Source organism: Saimiri boliviensis, chromosome 8 (genome assembly GCF_048565385.1).
Source record: "Saimiri boliviensis isolate mSaiBol1 chromosome 8, mSaiBol1.pri, whole genome shotgun sequence".
Classification (NCBI taxonomy): domain Eukaryota; kingdom Metazoa; phylum Chordata; class Mammalia; order Primates; family Cebidae; genus Saimiri; species Saimiri boliviensis.
In genome coordinates this window covers 88,846,661-88,873,382 of record NC_133456.1, presented here as the reverse complement: position 1 = coordinate 88,873,382, position 26,722 = coordinate 88,846,661, and the positions used below count along the sequence as shown (strand labels likewise).

At 36.4% G+C, this 26,722-nt stretch overlaps 1 protein-coding gene across 4 annotated transcripts in view; it reads left to right on the top strand.

The window, feature by feature from the left end:
• Positions 1 to 26,722, top strand: part of GRM7 (glutamate metabotropic receptor 7) — an 872,629-nt gene that overhangs the window by 253,452 nt on the left and 592,455 nt on the right. For all 4 annotated transcript variants that reach the window (XM_074404859.1, XM_010337852.2, XM_074404860.1 and 1 more), the window contains exon 2: positions 13,665 to 13,881. In XM_074404859.1, coding sequence (XP_074260960.1) covers positions 13,665 to 13,881 — 217 coding nt within the window. The remainder of the gene's footprint in view (positions 1 to 13,664; positions 13,882 to 26,722) is intronic.

Sequence of the window (26,722 nt, the reverse complement as noted above, 5' to 3'; positions counted from 1 at the left end):
CATGCAGAAATCATATAAATCTTCTTTTTTTTTTTTTGGTAGTAAGAAACACTAAATGCTTATTTTCTTAGACTCTGAGGCATATCAAAAGTTAATGAAAGAAAGCATAGCTAACCTCCTTTATATAAGAATAAAGAAACTAAATAAAAAATTTATGACAAGTGAGCCTCTTTCAGAGAATCAAAGGATCAAAACAGTTTTAATTTCACCATCTGGAACATCTACATCTGTGGTCTTTTGCAATGAGAATGAATGTGTCCAAGGCTTGCTTGACACTGAAAGTGGCTTCTGAATCATTAAGTGAAGATTTCACCATGTTTGGTAGCGTTTGTGTTAGGTGCACTTTATTGTTCACTAACTTTTTGAAAACTGGAATTGGCATACAGCATAGCTTACTTGATTAAACCATAACACTCTGTTTTCAACCCTCTTGAATAATCAACTATTTTTTACTAGAACATAGTTATGAAAGTGGTGATTGCTCTCAGATTATGTGGATTTAATCTCATTCTCTCCTGGAAAAGCTGTCTTTACTTTAAGAAGTTCCTGGCTATGTCCATGTAGCAGACTCAACACTGTAGCGATATTGTCACTGTGCATTCTACTGAGACATCAGATGATTGAAGGTGACTAGGGAAAACAAGGAGCTCTGATAATTGGGAAAGTTTGGCAAGTAGAAAGCAAAATGTGCAAACTATAGAGAGTATACAAAATGTGAAAAATAACATTTTATTGTTTTCATTTTGTGACTAACAGAGTGATGATTGAGATTTCCCTTTTGCACAGACCTATCTCCAGCCCAGTAGTCCCCAACTGTGACAATGCTCCCCTATCCCCAATACCATGTGCACATGAGGTGATATTTTGCATTGTCAAAAGAACTATTTGGCTTTGACAACTGGGGAATATGCTACTGGCGTCTAGTAGACAGAGGCTAGGGTTCTACCACAGAGCCCGCATTGCCCTTGATGGTCCCTGTAGCCCCTGCAACAAAGCATTAGCTAGCCCAAATGTCAACATCACCTAAAGGTTGAGAAATCCTGCTCTACAGAGATTTGACATTTATATTGCTAGCAAAATACCTAAAAAGTCAATCTTTAGTGTTTGGTAAGCCAAACTTCTGTGTATGAGATGCTGGCCCTTGAGGCCTGGAAAAAGTCTAGGATCATATAAATCAATATAAAAATATTAATAGAAATCTTCAGTCTGTTTAGTTTTTGTTTCATAATATATGGTTGTCTATGGGGATTAATCCTAGATTATTGACCAGTGAGAGTTCATAGACAATTAAGGTTAGGAAGGAGGCTGAGAGGTCATAAAAATGTTATTTCTCTTTGGCTTCTCTCTGCTCCTTTAGATAAGTGTATGCTGATGGTTTTTAGGATACCATGTTGGGATGGAAAGACCTCTATTGTACTATGTCATTGAATGCTGTGGGAATACAGAAGAAAGTATTTCTCTTATCTACAGATGATCTCAAAAAGCCTAGTTACATACTACACACATGCATGCAACCCCTCCCATGCTTATAACTAGGATGTTTATTTAAGCAAAGAGCACTAGACAAAATAGCGATGTATATTAGGATGGTATGTGCAACTTTCATTTTGTAAGTATTTCATATTTATCCTGTGATATATCTTGGAATCATAAGATTAACCTCATTTTTCTAGATAGAGAAACAGTCCTGGGGAGTTTGTCTAGCTTGATGAGTGCCACATGTTACTGCTATTTTAGCAGCTACTAACCATAAGACAAAAGATGCAGCTTTTTCTTTATTTTCTGTGTTCTATTAAAAAAATGGGATGAGAGAAGTTTTAAGTGATATTCTATTTCTAGTCCTGAGCCTAATATTCCCAAACCATTAGGTTTGTAAGACAACTAGATTTCCCCACTGTCACCCGGCAAAATCATCATCATCATCATCATCATCATCATCATCATCATCATCATCATCAGTAACCGTAGACTTATATGGTTTCCTCTCAGGTATTTTATTTTTAAAAAAGATTGTTTCATCTAGAAATTCTGACCACACCTTTATATTGAATTTCACTTGTTCATATTGGTCTGGATCAGGCCATATAACATCTCTTGAGTCAATCCTGTGGCTCAAGACATCCTATGTTCTGATTGGCCAACTTGTGTCACATAGACCAGCATCTAGATTCTGAAATACAGCCATGTTTCCCTAACACAGGAATTCAGGGATGAGAAAAGGTGGCTCCTCAGGCCAACATGGGAACTCTAACCAAGAGAAAGGTGCATGTATGCTACGTGGGCACAAACAATGAATATGACAGTAATGTTTGTACCTATAACAGGTTGTTGCAAAAATCTATGAGATTGTATATGTAAAGTACCACATATCATAATACCTAGTACATATAAAGATTTAGTAAAGCAATAAGCATTCTTTTAAACATGTGCTGTAACAAATATGACTTGCAATCTACACACAAAACCACTTGGTTTTTAAGAAAATGCTTATAAACCACTCACAGAATGATTAAGGTGTTTGGTGTTATGTAATTAGAGAGATGAAAAGTGAAGAATAAAAGTTACAATAATTGATGATAATCTCCATCATAAGTAATTTAAAGTTGTGTAAAACTCCACATTTTAAACTAATTCAAAATTATTAGTTATACCTCAGTATTTTGGAATAAATTAATTAAAATTAAATTACTCCCAAAATAGATTTGCTGTCCATCCTAATGTGAGCAGAGATGATATCTAGAGAGGAAATAAGTATAAATCGAAGGGAGTGATGTTTCAAAGAATGAACCTGAAATGATTCTTCAATGGTGTTTCCTTTTGGGGGATCCATATCAATAAAGCTTAGTAGGAACTAAGAGCAAAATTACTGCTAACTGTGAACTTAATAATGCCCCACTGGGAGTTCATTAATATCTCAACAGGTACACTGAAGCATTATCTTAATTGCACATCAAACTTTAAAAAATTTGCCTTTTACTAGTTTTGTGAAAACTACCTTTAGAACTAGCAGGCCGGGCGCGGTGGCCCAAGCCTGTAATCCCAGCACTTTGTGAGGCCGAGGCGGGTGGATCACGAGGTCGAGAGATCGAGACCATCCTGGTCAACATGGTGAAACCCCGTCTCTACTAAAAATACAAAAATCTAGCTGGGCGTGGTGGCGCGTGCCTGTAATCCCAGCTACTCAGGAGGCTGAGGCAGGAGAATTGCCTGAACCCAGGAGGCGGAGGTTGCGGTGAGCCGAGATCGCGCCATTGCACTTCAGCCTGGGTAACAAGAGCGAAACTCCGTCTCAAAAAAAAAAAAAAAAAAAAGAACTAGCATTAGTGAATTTTGTTTTGACTTTCTGTATTACAGTTTTGTATTTGCCCAAACATGCAAATCCTTCAGGAACAAATGAACCACATTCGTTTTCCAAAAACTAAGATACACCTCAGGTGACTGTCCTTGCTATAGGCACTGTCTTTATAACTTAAAGCAGAATACAATAAAAAGAGAAAGACTCTAATATACAAAGGAAGAATATATTGAGAAAGAATATAATATAGAGAGAAAATATACAGAGAAAGAATACAAAAAGAAAGTTAACATGCATGAAACCAATTTCAGAACATTCATTGTGTGTTCTGAATAAATAAAATAATTTCTTCCTTTATGTAAATATTTAAAAATTTATTTTTATGAGAATTAAGCTTGCAATGAAGCAGTAGTGGAAAGTTTGAATTTTTTTAAATATTTGTATTAATGTCTTGTAGAAGACATCTGGACTTGAGTCTTCAATGACGAAAGTTGATGATAAGATAATGCATAAAGGAATATGTTTCTAAGCCTAGGAGATCCTTCTGCCTAGTAGCAGTATACTATGTAATAATTATGGAATAAAATTAAACTTGGCTCTATCTCTTCAACATTTAAAAAGAGAAAGTGCATCATACATTCATAATATTTCATTTTGTATTAGAAATGACATATAATTATTTTCTCTGGATTTAATATATTATTTTTATTCATTTTTATCTATTTTAACTTGACAGTGTAGATTTTAACATGAAGTAGAGACATTTAGCTAAAAATGAGGACCCAGAACCGTAAACACTGTATTTTCTACATGGGCCTGGCAGCCTGTTTCCTGAGGGGAGAGAAGCTAAGGAAAAGGCAGGGCAGAATCTGCCTCTTTAAAATGACAGATCACAGCTATGACTCGTAATCTTTGAATCCTGGTGCACCATCGTTTATTAACTATTAACATAGTTTCCTTGGTTGTCAGAAACTAAGGCCTAAGAAAAGAACAGAGTGAGCAGCTTCCTAAATGACTTCCGTGGTTGCTTCACCTTTGATCTTCCATTCAGACGATAGCTTTCTTTCACCTACATTCCAATGTTGAGGAAGAAAATCCCCAAAAAAGTGTGCCAAGAAAAAGAAAAAATGAGAAAAAGCATTTGCCCTGGTGCCTAAAGTGGCCCATCAGAGACCTATCCAGCACAAGAAAAACTCCTAAATGCTGTGAGTCTCACTGGCCACACCAACTTTGTGGATGAGGACCAGGTCAAAGAAATCTGTTCTCTTAGGTTATTCCATTTTATCCATTTCCTGGCATACCTGTTTCTTCAATGAATACTGAACAGTTCCTATTCTGTTCCCAATAGAGTGGTATCCAGCGGTGAAACAATGAGCAAGGTCTTTGTCTTCCATAAAGGTAAATACTCTCAGGGACTGGAAAGAACCCTAAACAGATAATGATATAGATAATTGCTTAATTAGAACTGTGACCCTGGTTACCAAAGAAAACTACCATGTTCCCGAAGAACCCATCAACTGACCTTCCTATAAATTCACTGTGCTTTCTAAGAGAAACATTGTAGAGGTTCGGGCAGGGCCTCAGCGCCTTTTAGTGATTAATGTGTGCTGCTTATTCTATATAATTTAACTTTGATCATTCTTTCAGTCCACCAAAGTAATTCAACAACCACAATAAATTTTAATGATGAGTTATGAATATTTATGTCTCAAATGTATATATAAGGTGTATATGATATGAGTTATTTAGCTGTCCATTTTAAATTACTCTTAAAATTGTTTTTTTTCCCTAGCATTGTTTCTCTTAGACTTGCAAGAATTCTAAGAACCATAAATCTGCATAAATATTTTAAAAGTAAAATTAGAAACAGAGAATTGGACTTTTTTTTTTCTATCTTGAGAGTAAAATCTGAATTTGGGAAACATTGCGTCTGATTACTTGAAAGAGGATGATTTTTATTACTGTTTTTATTCCCTGTTGGCTTGTTTATTTTTAACAATGGCCAGGAAAGTTGACTTCAACATAAAATTCATACGACAATTTTGAGGCATGAGAATTCCTCTCAAACCTTGATTACTTGAAATGAGTTTTGTATCTTGCCATCAGTATCACCTGACTAGTGTCTTGAGAGAAATAACTGGAGAAATTGAGGAGATTAGAGTTGAGAAAAAACTTAGAGAAGAGAGATGCTTTTAAAACTCTTCGAAGGCCCGCATAGGGAAGTGAAATTAGTCCTACATCTAACCTGAAAGGCAGAAAAAGCATAGAAGAGTATAGACATGCAGGTGTTCGTGGCCCAGTATTGGGAGCAGTGGCCATTCAGGATGAGAAAAATCCACATGATGTCTACTCTTCACTCCTGGAGAAACAAATACATGCCATTTTATCTAATAAGTCAAATTACTGTCAGTTCATTCAAACTGAGAAATAACATAGTAACTTGAAGACAACACATCAGAGAAGACTGAGTTTCTTTAAGGAAAGGAAATGTAAATATTCTATACATTAATAGTGAATTTCATAAGACGTCCAAGAGCATGAGATAAAATTTATGTAGTGCTTTAATTTTTAAAATTCCTGTGTTTGTATACATATAATTTTATATAAAAATGTATGTAAGTGATAATGACATGCAAGTAAATACTTTTCGTTCTTAAAACACTGGCTATTCAATTGGCTATCCATTCAGAAACAAAACACAAAATGGAAGTACTAGTCTATAATATCTAAAAAATAGATCCTAGATGCAGATGCATTAAACTATTTAAATCTAAAAACCAGTTATGCAAATATATAGTTATAAACTATAGGTGACAATATACACAATCAACAAGATTATCATTAAAAGCCAAGAAGCTATAAAATAAAGTACAGATAGAGTAGATCAGAAGAAACTGTTTTTATATATCAAAGATACCATGGATAATACTAATAGTTACATATTCCTCTATCACATTAAAATAAATATATAATCACTTTGTAGGCATACTGGTAGACATAAAAAGACAGTTCTTTGTACTTTAAGCAAAGAAGAGAAGTTGAAAATGTTAATAATGGATTTGATAGTATGAATACATAAAGTTGTATAGCATGTTAAAAAAATATGAGGCACATTTGCAAATGACTAAAGGTTGAAAAATACTGGTAAAAATTTTAGGGTTTTTTTTTGCAATTTCTTTAAATCAGCAAAGGGAAAATTAGTTTAGATATGCACTACATTTATTAGTAAACTGCAAATATATGTTATATCTATATGGTAAGCCTTCATGTATGAAAGCAATGGAGACATTTATGAAATTCAGAGAAGGAAATCAAGGGAAATGCAGAATAGATTCCTAAGACATGGTCTGTGATTCATACACATTTAGACTTACCTGCTTGTTAAGACCCAAAAAGATACTAAAGACACACTATGACAAGTGTAGACATGTTAAAGAGACTTAACTACTACTGTTAAGTGTGATCAAAATTTCACCTTTACTCTATTTTTGTAGTTTTTTTATGTTACTAATTTTATATATATATATATGTATATATGTGTGTGTGTGTGTGTGTGTGTGTGTGTATAAATATATATACTATTATTTTTTTTTTTTTTTTTTTTTTTTTTTTTTTTTTTTTTTTTTTTTTTTTTGAGACAGAGTTTTGCTCTTGTTACCCAGGCTGGAGTGCAATGGCGCGATCTCGGCTCACCGCAACCTCCGCCTCCTGGGTTCAGGCAATTCTCCTGCCTCAGCCTCCTGAGTAGCTGGGATTACAGGCACGTGCCACCATGCCCAGCTAATTTTTTTTTTGTATTTTTAGTAGAGACGGGGTTTCACCATGTTGACCGGGATGGTCTCGATCTCTTGACCTCGTGATCCACCCGCCTCGGCCTCCCAAAGTGCTGGGATTACAGGCTTGAGCCACCGCGCCCGGCTATTATTTTTAATCTCTAAAGGGATTAAGTGTTATAGATATTTGATTTTCTTAATTGGTGAAGAGAGAAAGGAAAAACACAAATTAGTGTGTTTTGTCATATTTTCTTTTTACTGTATGTACACCTCAAGGATGCTGGAAATAGTTGGTTCTATGACATTAGAATAGTCACAACATGTAGCATAACACAGCAACTCATGGCTTTCAGATTTGTAAATGAATCTGAAGTATCAATGTAAAAGTGAAAAACTTAGTTTTAATTAGTGATTAAAGTTAAGTAGTGATATAGAAACCAAAAGGTCAATAGCATTCTAAAAAGTGCTGATTTTAAAAATACATCGAGGAAAATTTGATTTCTGTAGAGGAGACAGCTTAGATGTTGGGAAATGTATTGCAGATATAAAAGAGTGAATTCATGCATAGATCTTTACTCTAAAAGAATTGACTACATTATAATAAAGTATCTTCAAAAAAATAAATACATTTTCTTCCCCAAACAGAACTCTAGATCCATGTATAGTTTAGAGTGATGTGTCGACATAGTTGTTTGTAAAGATAATTTCATAGGTGATGAGTCAGCAGAGATTTAGAAAAGAAAAAGGTCATTGATATTGGCCTTGGCAATGATTTTTTTTTTTGGACATCACACCAAAAGCTCAGGCTACAAAAGCAAAAATAAATAAATGAGGCTACATAAACTAAAAAGTTTCTGCATAGCAAAGAAAACAATCAATGACGTAAAGAAACACCTCCTAAATAAAATATTTGGAAAACAGTATCAGATTAGGAGATAATATCCAAAATATATAAAGAACTCACACAAATCAAAAGCAGAAAACCAACCCAATTAAAAAATGGGGAAAGGACCTGAATATACATCTCTTCAAAGGAGACTTATAAATGGCCATCAGATACATGTTTAACATCATTAATAACCAAAGAAGTGCAAATCAAAAACAAAATGTGTTACCGCCCCATACCCGTTATGATGGCTATTATCAAAACTACAAAATACAGCAAGCATTAGTGAGGATGTGGCGAGAAGGTCCTCTTAAATAGGTGAAAAAAGTTTTTGGGTGTTTCATTATCTTTCTCATGAGAGAGGATGAGAAGTTGTAAGACTAAAGGTAGGTAGTATGTCAGAAAGAAAATGAAGTGGTTGACTTTTCCAAGTCATAGAAGGAGAGAGAAATGCTTAATTAGTATCACACAATGCAGGTAGAAGAACATGTTATAAAGGAAGGGGAAATAAAACAAATAGTAAGCCCTTCTAATCAGAATGATGTTCTCTTAAAGGGGAATTGTAACACAGGGCTTATGAGTAAGGGATTTAGAGATGTGCTTAAAGTGAATTCCAGATCTGTCACTTACTTATGTGTAACCTTCAAAGTGGTTCTTGATCTCTCTGTGTCATAGGTCTGTGGACAGGTGGAAATTGCAGAGATTATCCAGATTATAATCGAAGATGAAATTTGGGTGAGGACACAAAGCCTAACCATATCAATATGTGTGCATAACCAAATATACACACAAAGGCAATTAAAGAAATAAAATGTTGACAGTGATCCAGGCATTACAATCAACCTGCTTTCTTGTGCTTCTCTTCATTTTTTAATACATATGTTGTTAATTTTTATCAAAAAGCATAAACTTATTCCAAATAGAATAGGTTATAGATGTTTTGCAGTCCTATTTGATGCTCATTATTAACAAAACCATTCATGTGCAATAGGCAAATTTTTATGAAAAGAATAATAAGATGACAATGTGGTCCTGTGATAAAGATTAAAAGTATTTTAGCTTTCTAAGTTCAAGACAAAAGGCCTAAGAAGAGATGGACTATCTCTTTTTATATAGCTAGAGTGTTATTGTGCTAAATTGTCTTTATCAAAAGATCAAGCCTTCATTTCCGAAGAAGACTGGCCAGAGAAAAGTTCCAGTAGTAGAAAGAGGAAGTATATCTATATATTAGAGTGAATATGAAAGTTAATTGCTAAAGATGACTAATTATCATTTGATCAGTTGTAGGTACCAGTACTAACACTCAAAATAATTACTATGTAGGCATTAATGTTAACTTTAAAACAAATTACTAAACATGAAGCATAATCGCCAGGAAAATAAGCAACATCATATTTCATAGGTTACATAAATTGTTCCAGTCCTTCATCTCTATTGCTACAAGGGATAGCCTTATAAAGCCATACTTTTATCGCAGAATAAATTCCATTTTGTCTTTCAATCCTTATGCTTGCATCATTATATTCATAGTGTCTAAATAAGTACCACTGATAGAGGGTATATACATGATCCTAAAGAGAAATATTGGTATTAAGTAAGGAGATATTCCTTATTTACCCTGGAAGGGAGAGACCACAGATAGTATCCATTTTCAAAGAGTGCTCAGTAATGAGGAAAGAAATCTGTTTCCCCAGGATTTTCTTTACTAAAATTTGGAGCATAGTGCAGAAAATGCATTGCATTGGGCACTTCACAATTCTGATGTTTAACAGCAGCTACATAAATGCAAATTTAAGTAGAGGGCTGAATGTATCTTTATTAGCACTCTTTCAAAGATACAGAGGGATTTTGGCAGGAAAGGCATCTGAGCAACAGCATGAAGCTTTTACATTTCCACAAGTTGAAATTGATGGAAATGTATTGACATGCTTGGCTTCTTTTCTTTTTATTTCTTGTGAGGGAAAGCCTCTCTCTCTTTCTCCGTCTTTTCCTTCCTCTATTTTTCTGTCCAAAGCCTTTATTCAGTTGATATTTTTGTTACCTAAAACGTATAACCTCCAAACTACAATCAACACATAGGTAACTCGTTCTATTAAGATATTTGTAAGCTTTACTGAGGCGTTTATGTAAGGTGTTTGAACAGCAGTCTAAGAGTGACCAGTAAAATAACTTTTAGTAGCTATGTAGTCAGTGATGTGGACAGAGTCAGCCTGGATTTCATTAATCTACTGGCCTTCCTTTTTAATGCTTATTTTAAAAATATTTTAGGAATAATTCAGCAAAGCATCATAGTGTGAGTGTTTCATAGCTTTGTGTCCTGAGGCAAGGTAATATTCTTCCAAGCCTCAATTTCCTCCCCTGTAAAATGAGTTAATACTGTAATATGGTCTAATATGGTATTGTATAGTAGGGTTCAGAGTATTTGCTGATAATCAGATAAGGCAATGCATATAAAACTTTTAGAACATGGCTGGTACAAAATAAAGAGTTGGATAAACAATATGTATTACTTTGAAAGAAGTAGTGGTAGGAATATGTAAAAACATTTTATTGCCATAGGTCAAGGTGGAGAACGTTTGTGATAATGTGCAGCAGAGAACTTGGAAGTCAAATGTAGGCCAAGGATAACTTTAGGAAGGAAAATCATGCCATTCTTTGATGATGATTATTCTCTTTAATTAAGCACCCAGTCTGTTCCAGGCATCATGCAAAGCAATGTGCATTCATTTTCCCTGTTTCTCAGAACAACTTGTTATTAATGATGTAACCACTCATTGAAGTAAAACAGTTCACCAAATTAAACACTAGCAAACAGAAATGTCAAACTCTGATCTCACATCTTGTCAATACCAAATCCTATTTTACTTGCTCTAAACCTCACTATAATTGAGAAGTTGCTCAGGTAAAAACACCCACCAGGAGATGCAGGCTGTCTCACACTGGATTTGAATTAAGTCAGGGGCAGAAAGCCTGCCCTCCAATGGTCATAGAGCAGAACTGCATCATGGACAGGCTAAATGGAAAATGGTAGATCCTCTGATTTCAGGGCTGCAGGACTTAACTCTTAATTCTGACCTAGAAATGTTGGTGGAGCAGTGATCTTTACAGAGGTGGTAACTAGCCTTAAACAATGGCAAATGTGTACACTTTAGGCAAACTACAAAGGAAGGATAAATAGGTTAATAGTAAGTAGAATTTTCAGGGCTCGAAGAATCAACTTGAGTGTGGTTTTACCATATTTGAGCATGGTTTTATCATATTTGAGCTCCACTGCACTTTTGTACTTGGTCTAAGAAAAAATCAACTGGCCTTTCGACAACTGAGAAACCTTTTGTGATAAAGCAGGGGTAAGTCCTGGGAGAGTTTGTAAGCAGAATTTTGTCAGAATTGATCATTCTTACTCGAAAATTAATTGTACTCCTCATTGTTTATTGCTTGGTAGAATTAAGACCAAAAAGTGGGTAAATGTTGCAGTGCTTTGAAGAGGAAACTAGCATAGGAGTCCTGAAGATAGGGGCCAAGCCAGATTTCTCGTCTGTGAGTACTTTGGGGCTAGCCTTAGGCTGCTTAAGACCTCAGGCAGACATTTTTTTTTTTTTTTTGCATCTCTTTCCATATGTGTAATTTGATTTAGCAATGTAGATGTGTTAGTACTACTCACATAGCCCAATTTCCAATGATCCTAAGAAGTAAATACTACAAAGTCTAAGGGAGGTAATTTGATTTTTCAAGGAGCCTGTGCAGTCCTAAGATGATCCTATAGGCAAAAGTTCTAGAGTTCTTCAGGACCTTTGGGAAATGCCATGTGGGGCAGAGATCAGAGGGTGCCCTGAAGGGAAAATATAGGAATCAGAGACCCTTGTGGAATCCACTCAGACAGTACTGCCAGTTCTCTCCAGTCCAAAGCAATCTGGAAAGTTTTGAGGAAAGCCAGTCAGAGTGCAAAGACCACTAGAGTAAATGCCTTGGGGGTGGGGAATTTCCCTTTTCTGGCGCAAAGAATATTACTGAGCTACTTTAAAATGTTCTTAAGAGGAATAAATTAGAAAATCCCCTCCAGTCCAAAGCAATCTGGAAAGTTTTGAGGAAAGCCAGTCAGAGTGCAAAGACCACTAGAGTAAATGCCTTGGGGGTGGGGAATTTCCCTTTTCTGGCGCAAAGAATATTACTGAGCTACTTTAAAATGTTCTTAAGAGGAATAAATTAGAAAATCCTCGTGACTTACTTAGATATTTCCTTGGAGACCATCAGCAATCAATTGGTGTTAGATGGCTAATGAATGATACCCACCCAGTATTCACAAGCTGTGCCAACTAAACCAATCTTTATATACACTCCAGTCAGGTGACTGTATTTTTATTTTCATTGGTTTATAAGTAGTTAAGCATGATTCATGATGTTTGGTAGAATGGTCATAAATCTTTTTCTTCTAAATAATCATGACCCTGACCTTGGAATTTTGGAATTCCAATGTGAACCTCCTTCCCTTATTCCAAAGAGGAGGAAATAAAAAGGCAAGACATTAAAGTCAATGATTTTGTGCTGCTAAGAAGTAGATGGTTGCCAACAGAATAGGGAACAATTTTTGTAATCTATCCATCCGACAAAGAGCTAATAACCAGAATCTACAAATAACTTAAACAAATTTATAAGAAAAATCAGCCCCATCAAAAAGTTGGCAACGGATATGAACAGACACTTTTCAAAAGAAGATAGTTATGCAGCCAACAAACGCATGAAAAAAAGCTCACCATCACTGGTCATTAGAGAAATGCAAATCAAAACCACTACGAAATACCATCTCATGCAAGTTAGAATGACGATCATTAAAAAATCAGTAGACAACAGATGCTGGAGAGGATGTGGAGAAATAGGAACGCTTTTACACTGTTGGTGGGAGTGTAAATTAGTTCAGCCATTGTGGAAGACAGTCTGGCGACTCCTCAAGAATCTAGAACTAGAAATACCATTTGACCCAGCAATACCATTACTGGGTATATACCCAAAGGATCATAAAACATTAATGTATAAAGACACATGCATACATATGTTTATCAAGGTAATGTTTGCAATAGCAAAGACTTGAAACCAACCCAAATGCCCATCAATGATAAACTGCATAAAGAAAATGTGGCATGTATACACCATGGAACACTATGCAGCCATAAAAAAGATGAGTTCATGTCCTTTGCAGGGACATGGATGAAGCTGGAAACCATCATTCTCAGCAAACTGACACAAAGACAGAAAACCAAATACCACATGTTCTCACTCATAAGTGGGTGTTGAGCAATGAGAACACATGGACACAGGGAAGGGAACATCACACATTGGGACCTGCTGGGGGTCAAAGATGCTAGCAGGGGGAGAGGAGAGGGTGGGGAAATTGGGGAGGGATAGTATTAGGAGAAATACCTAATGTAGATGATGGGGAGATGGATACGGCAAACTACCATACCATGGGTATACCTAAATAACAAACCTGCATGATCTGCACATGTACTCTAGAACTTAAAGTATAATAATAATAATAATAAAGAAGAAGTAGATGGTTGCATTTAGGTGGTCTAAAGTTACATAGTGGTGTTTGGCAAAACGTATATCCCCTTTGCAGCTCAAGCCCTTTATTTTGAATAAATTGTCATAAGTATAAATGAGTCTTTTACATTGTGATGGTGCCCTCTCACATGGTGCTTTCTTGTCTTTGCAGATCCCCCAGATCAGTTATGCATCAACGGCACCCGAGCTAAGTGATGACCGCCGCTATGACTTCTTCTCTCGTGTGGTGCCGCCCGATTCCTTCCAAGCCCAGGCCATGGTAGACATTGTAAAGGCCCTTGGCTGGAATTATGTGTCTACTCTCGCATCCGAAGGAAGTTATGGAGAGAAAGGTGTGGAGTCCTTCACGCAGATTTCCAAAGAGGCAGGTAGGATGAGATTGTTCTGATCAAGTTGGCTCTCTTCAAATGTCTGTGGCTTGTAGAGGTCTCTTCAGACTTTAAAACACTACAGACTCTCACATTCCCAGAGTCCTGTGAAGTTCATCTGTCACATCTTCATTTGTAAGAATTGTTTTTTTTTTTTTTTTTAAGAGATTTTGAAGTTGCGAAACCGAGATTCCTTGAGTACTAATAGAATAAATGAAAAAAAGATATACTAAAATTAACATCTTACTTCTGCAAAATTGGTAATAGGGTGGATTCTAGCCTATGTATGAAAACGTGGGAAAATGTGGCTGGACGTGCTTCCCCCATGGAGACTCTTCTCTCTGCCTCTCTCCAAAATGGAGTAAATCATTTAGAATTATGTGAATGCAATCACAGTGCCACTTTGATTCGAAGAATACCTGGAATTCCTCGGAATGACTTGGCCAAAACAAAAGTAAATAAATTATCCAGGCAGTAGAATGTATTTAGACAAATAGTCTTTCAAACTTCAGATTATTTTGAGACTGTTCTCTTTAGCAGCACTTGGAGAAGATTCTATGTTTGTTTATTTAGCTCCAATTGAAGTAATGGGTTCAAATGTTTGGCCAGCTGCCTTCCATTGGGCAGATTTTGAAAAATGAGACAAAATACTCACACTTAGAAACTCTGACAATAGCTATTCAGGTTTCCCCATATGGGTGTATTAGATATGGTAAATACATACAAATATGCATGCTTAGATATTCCCATACAGTTCTTATGTTAAAATTGGGTGCTCAGTGTTGTTTGTAAGCATTTCATGCAATTTAAATTGTTATTTACCAGTACAGTTTACTGACCGTGAAAGCAAACAATCAAAGCAATAGAAAGAGAGCTCCATGTTATAAGGAGAGATGTCATAAATTCTGAAAATATAGCTTCAAGTATTTGACTGTCAGACTACAGATATTCTCAGACATACATAATGCTTCCAGACATGGATGACGCTAAAAGAAAGAAGCTAGGGCTATTTTATAAATCCCATGTTTGTTTGTGTGTGTGACAGAGTCTTGCTCTGTCACTCAGGATGGAGTACAGTGTTGTGATCTTGGCTCACTGCAACCTCTACCTCCCAGGTTCAAGCAATTCTCCTGCCTCAGCCTCCTGAGTAGCTGGAACTACAGGCACAGCCTCCTAAGTAGCTGGAACTACAGGAAAGAAGGAGAGGAAAAACGAGAATTTTGTCTCATTTTTCAGAGTTTCTAAGTGTGAGAATTTTGTCTCATTTTTGTATTTTTAGTAGAGATGAGGTTTCACCATGTTGGCCAGGATGGTCTCCATTTCTTGACCTCGTGATCCACCTGCCTTGACCTCCCAAAGTGCCGGGATTACGGGCATGAGCCACTGTGCCTAGCCAATCTCATGTTTTTAATTCAGTGCATCATTAGCTGTAATTTCAGAACTTCACAGGAGATCTGTGACATACATTCTTATACTCTTCCTTCTTTTTTTTTTTTTTTTTTTTTTTTTTTTTTTTTTTTTTTTTTTTGAGACGAAGTTTCGCTCTTGTTACCCAGGCTGGAGTGCAATGGCGCGATCTCGGCTCACCACAACCTCCACCTCCTGGGTTCAGGCGATTCTCCTGCCTCAGCCTCCTGAGTAGATGGGCTTACGGGCACGTGCCACCATGCCCAGCTAATTTTTTTGTATTTTTTTTTTAGTAGAGACGGGGTTTCACCATGTTGACCAGGATGGTCTCTATCTCTCGACCTCGTGATCCACCCGCCTCGGCCTCCCAAAGTGCTGGGATTACAAGCTTGAGCCACCGCGCCCGGCCATACTCTTCCTTCTAACTTAACACGGCTGACTAGATAGCTTCTAATAATTGTCAAGTCTTGTCCTGACCAGCAATTCTAGGTTCAAATGCAGCACTCACAAAAAATTCCTTTGTCTTGTTGACTTGGTCTTACATTTCTAGTGTCTTCTCCCACAGCACTTATCACGGGTTAGTATAATTTTTTATTTATTGGTTATTTTTTTTTTTTCTATCATCAAGACTATATAAGACCATGTCTGTCTCATTTCTACTATGGCTCCAGGTGACACATTCTTAAGGGAAAAATTGATGCTGTAACTCAGTTAGAAACTTCTTGATTAGGAAAGAAATCTTAACTCTGGCCTTGTGGCATTCTGTGATGTATAGGACTCATTAACAATTGACTTCATAAATCCCCAAAGAGGTATCTAATCATTTTTGATGACTATGTTTTTATTTCTTTCTTTGTTTTTCTGAATCCTGTGTTGATCAAACTAAGGCTGGAGGCTGACTTTGAAAAATATCTAAAATATCAGGATAGAATAAAATGGATAAAATACGATGAAAATATGGGTAAAATAATAAGGTAAAGCTTAGATATAAAGGGCAGATGCCATTTTGCACTATATAATTGTTAAAAGTGATCCTCAAATTTAACACTGCACTTTTATTTTTATTTATTTACCTTATTTTATTATATATATATATTTTATTACATTTTAGGTTCTGGGGTACACGTAAAGAACATGCAGGATTGTTGCATAGGTACATACATGACAATGTGGTTTGCTGCCTCCATCCCCATCACCTATATCTGGCATTTCTCCCCATGTTATCCCTCCCCAACTCCCTACCCGCTACTGTCTTTCCTCTAGTACCCGCTCCCGCCCTCCGCCACAGACCTCGGTGTGTGATGCTCCCCTCCCTGTGTCCATGTGCTCTCATGGTTCAACACCTGCCTATGGGTGAGAACATGCAGTGCATGATTCTCTGTTCCTGTGTCAGTTTGCTGAGAATGATGGTTTCCCGGTTCATCCACGTCTTTTAACTGGATGAAGCAAGGGCAAGACAGTGCCCATTCTGTTACAAGATTTACAGTGTTCATGAGGTGAAAGTCGAGTTGAAGGTTCTGTAAAGTACAGCTTTCCTTGCCTTGGGATGAAGAAAAACGTTTGCTTTGGGTGTGTATAAAAAACTATATTCTATAGCAGGCGTCCCCAAACTATGGCCCGCGGGCCGCATGTGGCCCCCTGAGGCCATTTATCCAGCCCCCCGCCGCACTTCAGGAAGGGGCACCTCTTTCATTGGTGGTCAGTGAGAGGAGCACAGTATGTGGCGGCCCTCCAACGGTCTGAGGGACAGTGAACTGGCCCCCTGTGTAAAAAGTTTGGGGACGCCTGTTATAGAGAGGTCAATGGTGACTTTCATATGGTTGTTTATTCCTGGTGTCATTTAATAGAAACTTAAGACACTAATATTTGAGTTTGCTATTACATAGAATGACTCTGCAAAAAGGAAAAGTTATTATATGATCTGAACTCTCTAGCTTATATTTTTGGCTAATCCTATCCCAGCTAAAAAATAAAGATTCTATCAGTGGTAGCCATTTTGAACGTAATCTTCCCATCCTAGAGCCTTTCCCCTTGAGGATGGGAGTAGCTAAAAAGCCAGCTGGTGCTGCAGAAATTCAATGAACCAGTGAACATTTAGGTGATGTCTTGAAGATTAATACCTTTTCAAGGTATTAATAATAAGTATTATGGTATTTGGTATTTATTTATAATAAGCATTTAATAAGTACTCTTGTACATATAGCATTTGATATGTTTGATAATAAGTTTAATAAGTATTCTTTTATATGTATTATGGTATTTGGTGCATACTTATAAAGTTCATCAGAACTATATCACATGTACAAGTGATTTAGATGCATTAGCTTATATGCTAAGCAAACATCCCTTCTTTTAAAAGGAAAGAAGGAGAGGAAATTAGTTTAAATGGTGTGGAGTAAGTTTGCTCAGTTTTGGTATGGCCTAGAGAACCCATGAACTACATTCAGTGAGTTACATTTCTGTGGGCCTCTCATGATGCCTGTATCTTGCTGCTGCAAAGCTGATTCTGGTATTTAAAGACACACATCCCTTGACCTCTAAAAATAATCCGTCTCCTTCCTCTGATACTCAATTGAAGAAAAAATTGAACATGAAAATAAAAGAAAAACTTATCTATTGGAATTTCTGGTCAGTATACATGGTTAGGGAATTCTCCATGGTAATTTTAAATGCTCACTTTTTCTTTACTTGCAGGCTCAAAAAGCCCTCAAAAAAGTTATAAACCCTCTGTGTATGGGTAGGTGAGGTGACATGGCACAAACAAAAGTGAGCACACTGGTTATGGTGTCGGAAAAACCTGGATTTGAATAATGGACTCCAACATTTTCTTATTTTAACAATTTTGACACATGATTTAACTTTTCAAGCCTGAACTTCCTCATAGAAAGAATGAAATTAATGATTTCTACTTCATCAGGGTGGTAGAATATATAAGATGATGCATGGGGAAGCATTTAATACCGAACAATATCTGATTACAGTGCATCACATTGGGTCCCTATATATAAGTAGAGTTGTTTGAACCTGAAAACTTTGAAAGTACTTGAGTAATAGATGTTATCTGCCTTGAGTTGTCATTAGAGGGTTATTTTTAAGTTGCGTTATTCTTATTAACATGCTCTTACCATGTAAAATGGGTAAGAAGAAAAGTGAGCTATTTGTATTGCCCTATGTCTGTAGAATATGTGTATGTATATATGTGTGTGAGAGAGAGAGAGAGACAGAGAGCGAGCGAGAGAGAGAGAGAGAGTGCATAGACTCAATGACGTTGTTTCTGTGTACCACTGGCAGCTTGGAAGGATTTATTTGCATTCTTTCTGAACAGTTTGACTTTGAAGATTGTGATTCTTTGCCTTCTCACCCTTTTAGAATGCTTTAGCTTCAAAATTTACTTTAGACTTAAATCCTGAGGCAGAGGCTACTTTTACACCAGAGCCTAAAGCGTCTCTACTACGTACACTGTCACAGTGCACGGATGAGTGCCTCTTCATTATTTTCTGATAGAACAAATCAAGACAATGATGTCAGAGAAAAGAAGGCATCCTTTAACAGAGGCCATGTAATTGGTTTAAAACATGGAAGTCTAGGCACATTTTCTCTAAGCTGTCAAAGAAAACCTCAATAATTATTCTTTCAAGTATAGTCCTGGCAGATTTAATATGCATGGGTGCTGTTCCTAGTTGAACTTTCAAAGAGAACTGTAACATGATTTTCTAAGATGATGAGAGTTTGTAAAACAGTTATATTTGCATAAATGGCCCTGTTTATTTGAATGAAATGCACATGCAATAGCAACAAAGGCAATTTATTTCTTAATATTGCAGGGAATTAGAGAAAATCCACTCTCAATGTGCTTTAAAATTCAGATAAACGTAAATGACCTAAATTAGACATTAAAAACTCCTTTATCTAAGTGAGGGTCAAGGTAAATCTCTGTGATAGCATGTGACATTAATAAGTTCCAAATCCTTTTAACCAAATCTGATTCAAGCACTATAAGACTGAGGACTACATATATGACTTTTACTCAGGAAAATCTCATAGGCACTGCTTCACAATATAGCACAAATAGTAACATTTGTTACTGCTGTGCTACCATCATACATGTCGATTTCTCAAAACTTACAGGAATTATCCTTTTAATGCCGGTGATAACTTAACATGGTTGTATTTCAGTTGTTCTTATAAAGTAGTTATTATTATTCAGATAAACTCTAGAATTTGTTTTTAATTAATATTTCACCATAATCCAGAATATTCTTTCCTAGAATACTTAGGGGAAGATTTGATTAACTATTATTAACTATTATTTAGCCTTCAGTTTATAGACCTCAAGCTCTACTAAAAATACAAAAATTAGCCAGGCATAGTGGCACATGCCTATAATCCCAGCTACTGGGGAGGCTGAGGCAGGAGAACTGCTTCAACCCAGGAGGTGGAGGTTGCAGTGAGCCAAGATTGTGCCACTGTACTCCATCCAGCCTGAGTGACAAAGCAAGACTCCATCTAAAAAAAAAAAAAAAAAACACACACACACACAACAGAGCTAGATGGATTTGCTTACTATGGGATTTTGCCTACTATGGAATTTTGGAGCACTCTAGGCTCTCCTTCACAGATACAGTCTTCTATCTTGTTGTGTGCATTGCCCATTGCCAGTCTTTGCAACTTACTGTAAGCTCCAAGAGAGCAAGGACATTGTCCTGTGTTTGTATTATTTAAGATAAGTATTAGTACATAGAAGGCATTCAATGATTATTTCTTAATGGTAGGAAGAATTGTATTTTTCCCCTTTGCCCTTTAGGAAAAAGGAAACATGTAGAGAAAGACCTTACAATGTGTAATTTTGCTAGAAGGCCATAAAATATTATATCCTAGGTCTATTTTCTGTGGTTTATCACAGCTGCTTTCACTCTGAATCTACACCATTATTTCCTCTCGACGTTCCTATATAAAACTGACAGCGCTATTGTGCAACCAGGCTGTAATTCCTAACACCACCAACTATGTTGAATTCAAGCATTCTGTTTTCTTTTCCTTTCTATGTCATGGTGATTATGGAAAACTCTGACACATTTAAAAAACTAGGTGGATTGTTTTCCTAATGAGGTTTTTGATGGTTCCAGCTTAAACGTAGATATTAAACATTTGAGAATTCAATTTTAAGATACAGAATCCCAAACATTCTTATAATGTCATTTACCTTTAGTTATATTTAAAATATGAACATAAACTTTTCAAAAGAAGACATTTGTACAGTCAACAAACCTGAAAAAAAGCTCATCATCACTTGTCATTAGAGAAATGCAAATCAAAACCACATTGAGATACCATCTCATGCCAGTTAGAATGGCTATTGTTAAAAAATCAGGAGACAACAGATGCTAGAGAGGATGTGGAGAAATAGGAATGCTTTTACACTGTTGGTGAGAGTGTAAATTAGTGCAACCATTGTGGAAGACAGTGTGGCGATTCCTCAAGGATCTAGAACTAGAAATACCATTTGACCCAGCAATGCCATTACTGGTTATATACCCAAAGGATTATAAATCATTCTATTATAAAGACACGTGCACACGTATGTTTATTGAGGCAGTATTCACAATAGCAAAGACTTGGAACCAACCCAAATGCCGATAAGTGATAGACTGGATAAAGAAAATGTGGCCCGTATATACCATGGAATACTATGCAGCCATAGAAAAGGATGAGTTCATGTCTTTTGAAGGGACATGGATGAAGCTGGAAACCATTATTCTCAGCAAACTAACACAAGAACAGAAAACCAAACACTGAATGTTTCTCACTCATAAGTGAATGTTGAATGATGAGAGCACATGAACACAGAGAGGGGAACATCACACACTAGGGTGTGGGGAATGGGGGGCTATGGGAGGGATAGCAGGGGGTCGGGGTTTGGGGAGTGATAGCATTAGGAGTAATACCTAATGTAGCTGAGGGGGTGATGGATGCAGCAAACCACCACCATGGCACATGTATACCTATGTAACAAATCTGCATGATCTGCACATGTACCCTAGATCTTGAAGTATAATAAACAATTTTAAAAAATAAAATAAACTGTAAGTTCTTCAAGAAAGACTTTGCATTTTATTTGTTTTGGGATCTTCAGTGGTTAGCATAACATTTTAGCTTTTAACTTATGCTTTGCTTGTTAGCACCTCTTGAGCATGTCCCCTCCTCCCATCATGAGAGTGCCCTCTGAGACCCACTTTATTCACCTTCATTTATAGCTATCATCCATTCTTCCAGAATAATCCCTCCAACATAGTATCCATTCAGCTTTTTAGATAATCTTTCTCAAACACAAATGAAGTCATTTCAGTATCTGTTCCTTCTTTCCCCTTCTGATCCCCACAGAGGATCAAGAAAAAGATGTTTAGCATGAAACATGAGGTCCTTCATGACTTGGCATCTGCTTTAATCTCCAGTCTCATTCCCATATTTATCCTTTTTTCATATTCACCTTTAGCCCCCATGCATGTACTTTTTGCACTACTGTACTCAGTCTTCGGTGGATATTCTTTGCCTTTGCAGAGGCTCTGCTTTCTTTCTGGACTACCAGCTAACTTTATTTTTTCAAAACATGACAACTTACAGAAAGCTATCTCTGACTCAGTCTTTCTCTTTTTGAAATTCATGGTCCTCTTTTGTTTTGTGATGTATACATTCATCTTTTTAAAAGCACAACATTTTTACATATATTCCAATTAATAAATTAACACAGAATCAACAATAGTGTAAATTTTGATGAAAGAAAAGCTTTTGCATCCCTGTAGAGCTAAAAAAAAAAAAAAAAAAAAAAAAAAAAAAAAAAAAAAAAGCCTGATATTCATGTTCCTAGCTTCTCTTGAAGCTAGTTGTTAATTCAGTCTTAGCTAATCAGACATACCTACCATGAATGAAATAAGATCTAGGGACACAAAAAGACTGGGTGATGGAAAACCCATTTAATTGACATTAACAACAGTAGCAGTGAGTTCCATTTGTCATGGATAGATGTGGTATCCAGCATCAGATGGCTTCAGAACAACAATCTCAAGCCTCTCTTCTAGGAGAGATTATAGCAGTGCCCAGTCAGCTGGGTTCTGTGGATTTTATTTATTTATTTATTTTTGGCTTTGATTCTGACAACTGAGCCCCCTTTGTTTCTGCTTATTTTCTCATTTTGTTTCCCTGGCCTTCCGAGGGAATATGTTTATTATCCCTCATAACTTAAATAATTTTTCCACTTAATCTAGACAGAATTGACTTCTGTTGTTTGTCTTCAATGTTTATTTATATAACCAAGGGTGTCTATGAATTCTACAATTCTCTATTTAAATTCCTTCATGGACTTCGTTGCATTTCATTGTAATCATCTGCCTAGTTACCATCTCCCATTAGAGGATAAAATTATTGAGGCTATCCAGTATGTTACTTTTGACTTTCAACACTTGATACCCAGAGCAGTGCCCAACACAGAGTAGGTTCAATAAATACGTGATGAATTTTAAAATAATATGTTAGCGATACAAGTGTTGATTTCTTTGAGGCTATAGTGAGTACAGTAAAGCTGTTGAAAGTTTTTCTAATTTGAATTTTCTGAAATGATCATTGTTGCTCTGATTATAGGAGGGAAAAATGGGCTAAGAAATCTGGTGATATGACTTGTACTTATGCAATATCTATTTTGAATATCTTCTTTTTGGTAGGTACTATTTCAGTTTAATAATGACAAATAATAATTGTAGTAACAACAATAGGACAAAAAAAACCCTCTGTTTCAAAGAGTAGGAATATAGAATTAGAGCAATGAACACAGCCTGGTTAGGGCATACTACAAAGAAAGACTCTGAAAGAAGGTAGATCTTAGCTAAGTCCCAAAGGTAAGTAGATGTTAACCACACAAAGCTAACGTAAAGAGGTTTGTAGATGACATGCAATGAAGAGAGAACCATGTTAAAAGTCCAAAATAAAATTGCTTGGTAGTATTTGAATACTTGAATATTGTAAGAGAAATACGATTGCTTCAAAAATTGTGTGACTTTTGAATTAATATGATGGAAAAATTTTTTCCAATCAATGTGATAACCATTCCAAAAATTTTTTTTGGCTTTTGAACCAAGAGCATCAGGTTCTGGCCCTAATGCCTCAATAACTCACTGGGAGCTAGCATATTATTTCTCTGGGTTGGAAAGCCATCACATATTAATTGGGAAAACTAGTCTTTCTTAGGTCAGACAATTCTCAGATGTGTATCTTCCTAATTACAAAGGATGGGTTTCTCCCAGGCTATGGATTGTCATTGTCGCTGTCGGCTAGAAATAGATAGTGACAGAGCATTTTTGCTGCCTGAGAAAATAGGCAGTGAAAAATCATATCTCAGCAATTCCTTCTCATCTCTTCTGCCTGCCATCATTGCACTTGATAAATTCTAGGGGATGTGAAAGGAGCTGAAGGTGAAGTGAACTCTTCCTCTTCTTGCCTATTTAAGAATGACTGCCATAGGATGCATGTGCTAAGGAGAAAAAGGTGATAGGATTCTGGCAGAGTGGTTAAAGATGCAGCATAAAGAAACATAGCTCATCTTTACATAGGGGGTAGAGATTTAAATATGGAGAATTTTATTGAGCAATGTAATTTCTTGATTAATAGGCTGAGAGGAAAGAGCATTATTGTTCTGTGACAGCTTACATTGGGAAGTAGCCACATTTTTGTAATAATATTATAATCAATAAACTTTAGGAACAAAACATTTAGTCTTCCTTATTTAACAAACCTGCGTTCAGCCTTCAAGGTGAAGCTTTTTCCTCCTAGTCTTCACAAAAAAGTTCTTTGAAAGAGATTCCTCCTTCTGTATCTCATAGGTTTTGATAGGTGTCAGCAAGAGAGATATATTTCAGTAGGAAAATTTTATATGGACATTGAAAAGATATTCATTAGTTTATAGAATGGGAGGAAAGTACCAAGAAAAAGTTTCAAGGAGAGCCAGGTCTAGGGTAGCTAAACATGTCAGAGTAGTAAGTTACTTAAATGCTTAGTGTCATTATTAAAGCCTACCATATTCAATATGTCCTCCATTTGTATCATGGTGGAGGACCATTCATATCAAACTTCAATATCTCATGAGAGAAAGTGAACTAGTGACTCATGGCGCTTGCCTATGTTTGGGTTATGGGAAAATAGGACACACCAATTTTGAGTCTCTCCAAGGTCATACAAAATAGGGAAAATGTATTTCCCAATGTAATTTCAGTGTTGTAACCAATAATTGGGTAGTCACGGTGTGAAAACCATGCTATCTTTTTGGTTGTCCTTACCAAAGTTTCCCCACTGTTCCACCCCTACCTGTGGAATAGACAAGGAAAAAGGAGTGAGCTTGAATTGTGGCCACACGCACACAAAATGCAGTATTCATTAAAACAGAGGCACGAAAATGGGCACCAGAATTAGTCACATGGAGAGTTCTGAAGAACAAGTAGATACTCCAATCCAAGAAACATTAAATTAATAAATGTTTGCTTGTAAAATATCTATTTATTGGCCTTCAGCTGCTTCCTACATTGTTTTGTATTTTGAGCAACCTGATATGTGTAAATGCAGCCTCTTTGAGACCTGCATAAAGGGATCTGCTTTCCTTTAATTTGGCAAATGGATACCTGCTGTTAAATTTTTCAAGAGATTATAGAAAATTCTACAAAGCTCCACATCAATTGCATTAGCACTCTCAGTCGAACTGAAGGGGAGCCGATGATAAACATATCTGGCAGTAATAGTAGCCATCCCAAACACACTGCATTGACTGACTTTGAAATACTTTGACCTTACATAGCTCCAAATTTGTCTATTCCCAATTATTCATATTGTTCATTACTCTTTTGCCCAGAGGACTTAAAAGCAAGCACTTAAGCCATGTTGTCAGTAATTACTGGACAGGATTATTCCAATGCATTACTATTTTACAGTTGGCATTAATTGTCAAACAAGCCCTTGTTTAAATAGGCAGTTGTCAAGTATCATTACACTCTAAAAGCAATGGTATTAGGGTGTGCCTTGGGAAACTGGTGTGTGGGTTGTCAGAAGACAGAAGAGCCACAGAAGGTTCTAGAAGGAGACCAAGTATTAGTCGTGAAACATAAATCATGAGAGTAGAGTCACAATCACAGGATGGTAAGTATAGGGGGGAAGCCGTGGGGCAGAGTACAGTCAGGAGAGGTTGGCTCTGGTAATCAACTGCGTTATGTGTTTTCTTTAGATTTTAATATTATCTAGAATATTCCTTTAGTATTACTGAACAATAAGTTTCCATTTCCTCATGCAATATGGATAAAGTTTAGATGGAGCTTGTTTTCTCTGAACAAATTCACTCAGCCTAAGATGACTGCATTCAGGTAGAGTAATGGCTTTTGCTGGTAACCGGATCAATAACGTAAGATAATTCTATTGAGCTGTCTGAGTCCCACTTTGACTGGCTTTTGACTGATAATTATTATTTGCTCCTTGGCTGTGTTCACTTCCTTCACAGGGAGAATGCATCCCCATATCTATTATGTGAAAACATAAAAATTTGTTTACAGTTGACTGTGTACAAAAGAACAACTTCAGCCTTGAAGTCAGCCTCCTAACTGTAAACTGCATGGATTAGTTCACAGTGAAATAATGAGGACCTGCCTTTTTATATCATTTCCTTGTCTTACGCTCCAGAAGGGAGGAAGTGGTACCATGTATCAAGACAATAAAAGTTCTAGTTATTTTGGAAGTTCTTTTTAATCTGTGTGAGATTTTTTTAATAGTTGTTTTCAGTTGTTTAGTCTTTATAGGATATTTAAATCACCTTTTCAAAACATTTTTGAGAATTAACCTCTCCCTGAAAAGTGTAAGTGATATAGACCAACGTGGGGTACTTAAGTGGAAAATAAAATCAGAATTATTTGAAAGATTATTAGGCAATGCAAAAAAATTGAGGAAGATGTAAGGAATCAAGAAGCTTGGAATGGACAGGAAAAGAGGCTACTGTAGTGACCTAAACCAGAAGATGATGGACTGTGTCTTCAGGGCACCACCAGAGGGATGAGTCAGCTTCAGCTCCATGGAGACATTCAATTCTGGGCTTTAAACTCAGCATCAAGTAAGAAAGCACCCCATTGTCTGCCATTTATCATGTGGTCATCCCTTGGCTACAGGAATGTGGGGTGGTTGACTGACAATTTCATAAGATGTTTATTGTGGCTATCGCAGGATAAATATAGAATCTTGATACTCAAAGGGTAAATAGTAAGGGAGACATGATAAACATACAGGACGAAGTGTGATAAAATAGATTTTCTTCCCTGTTCTTGTATACACATTTGGAAAAAAACTTAATAGTGATATAAATTTTTCTAGTTAAAGTAGTTCTGTTAAAATTTTCAAATTTGAAAAGAAGGGTTTT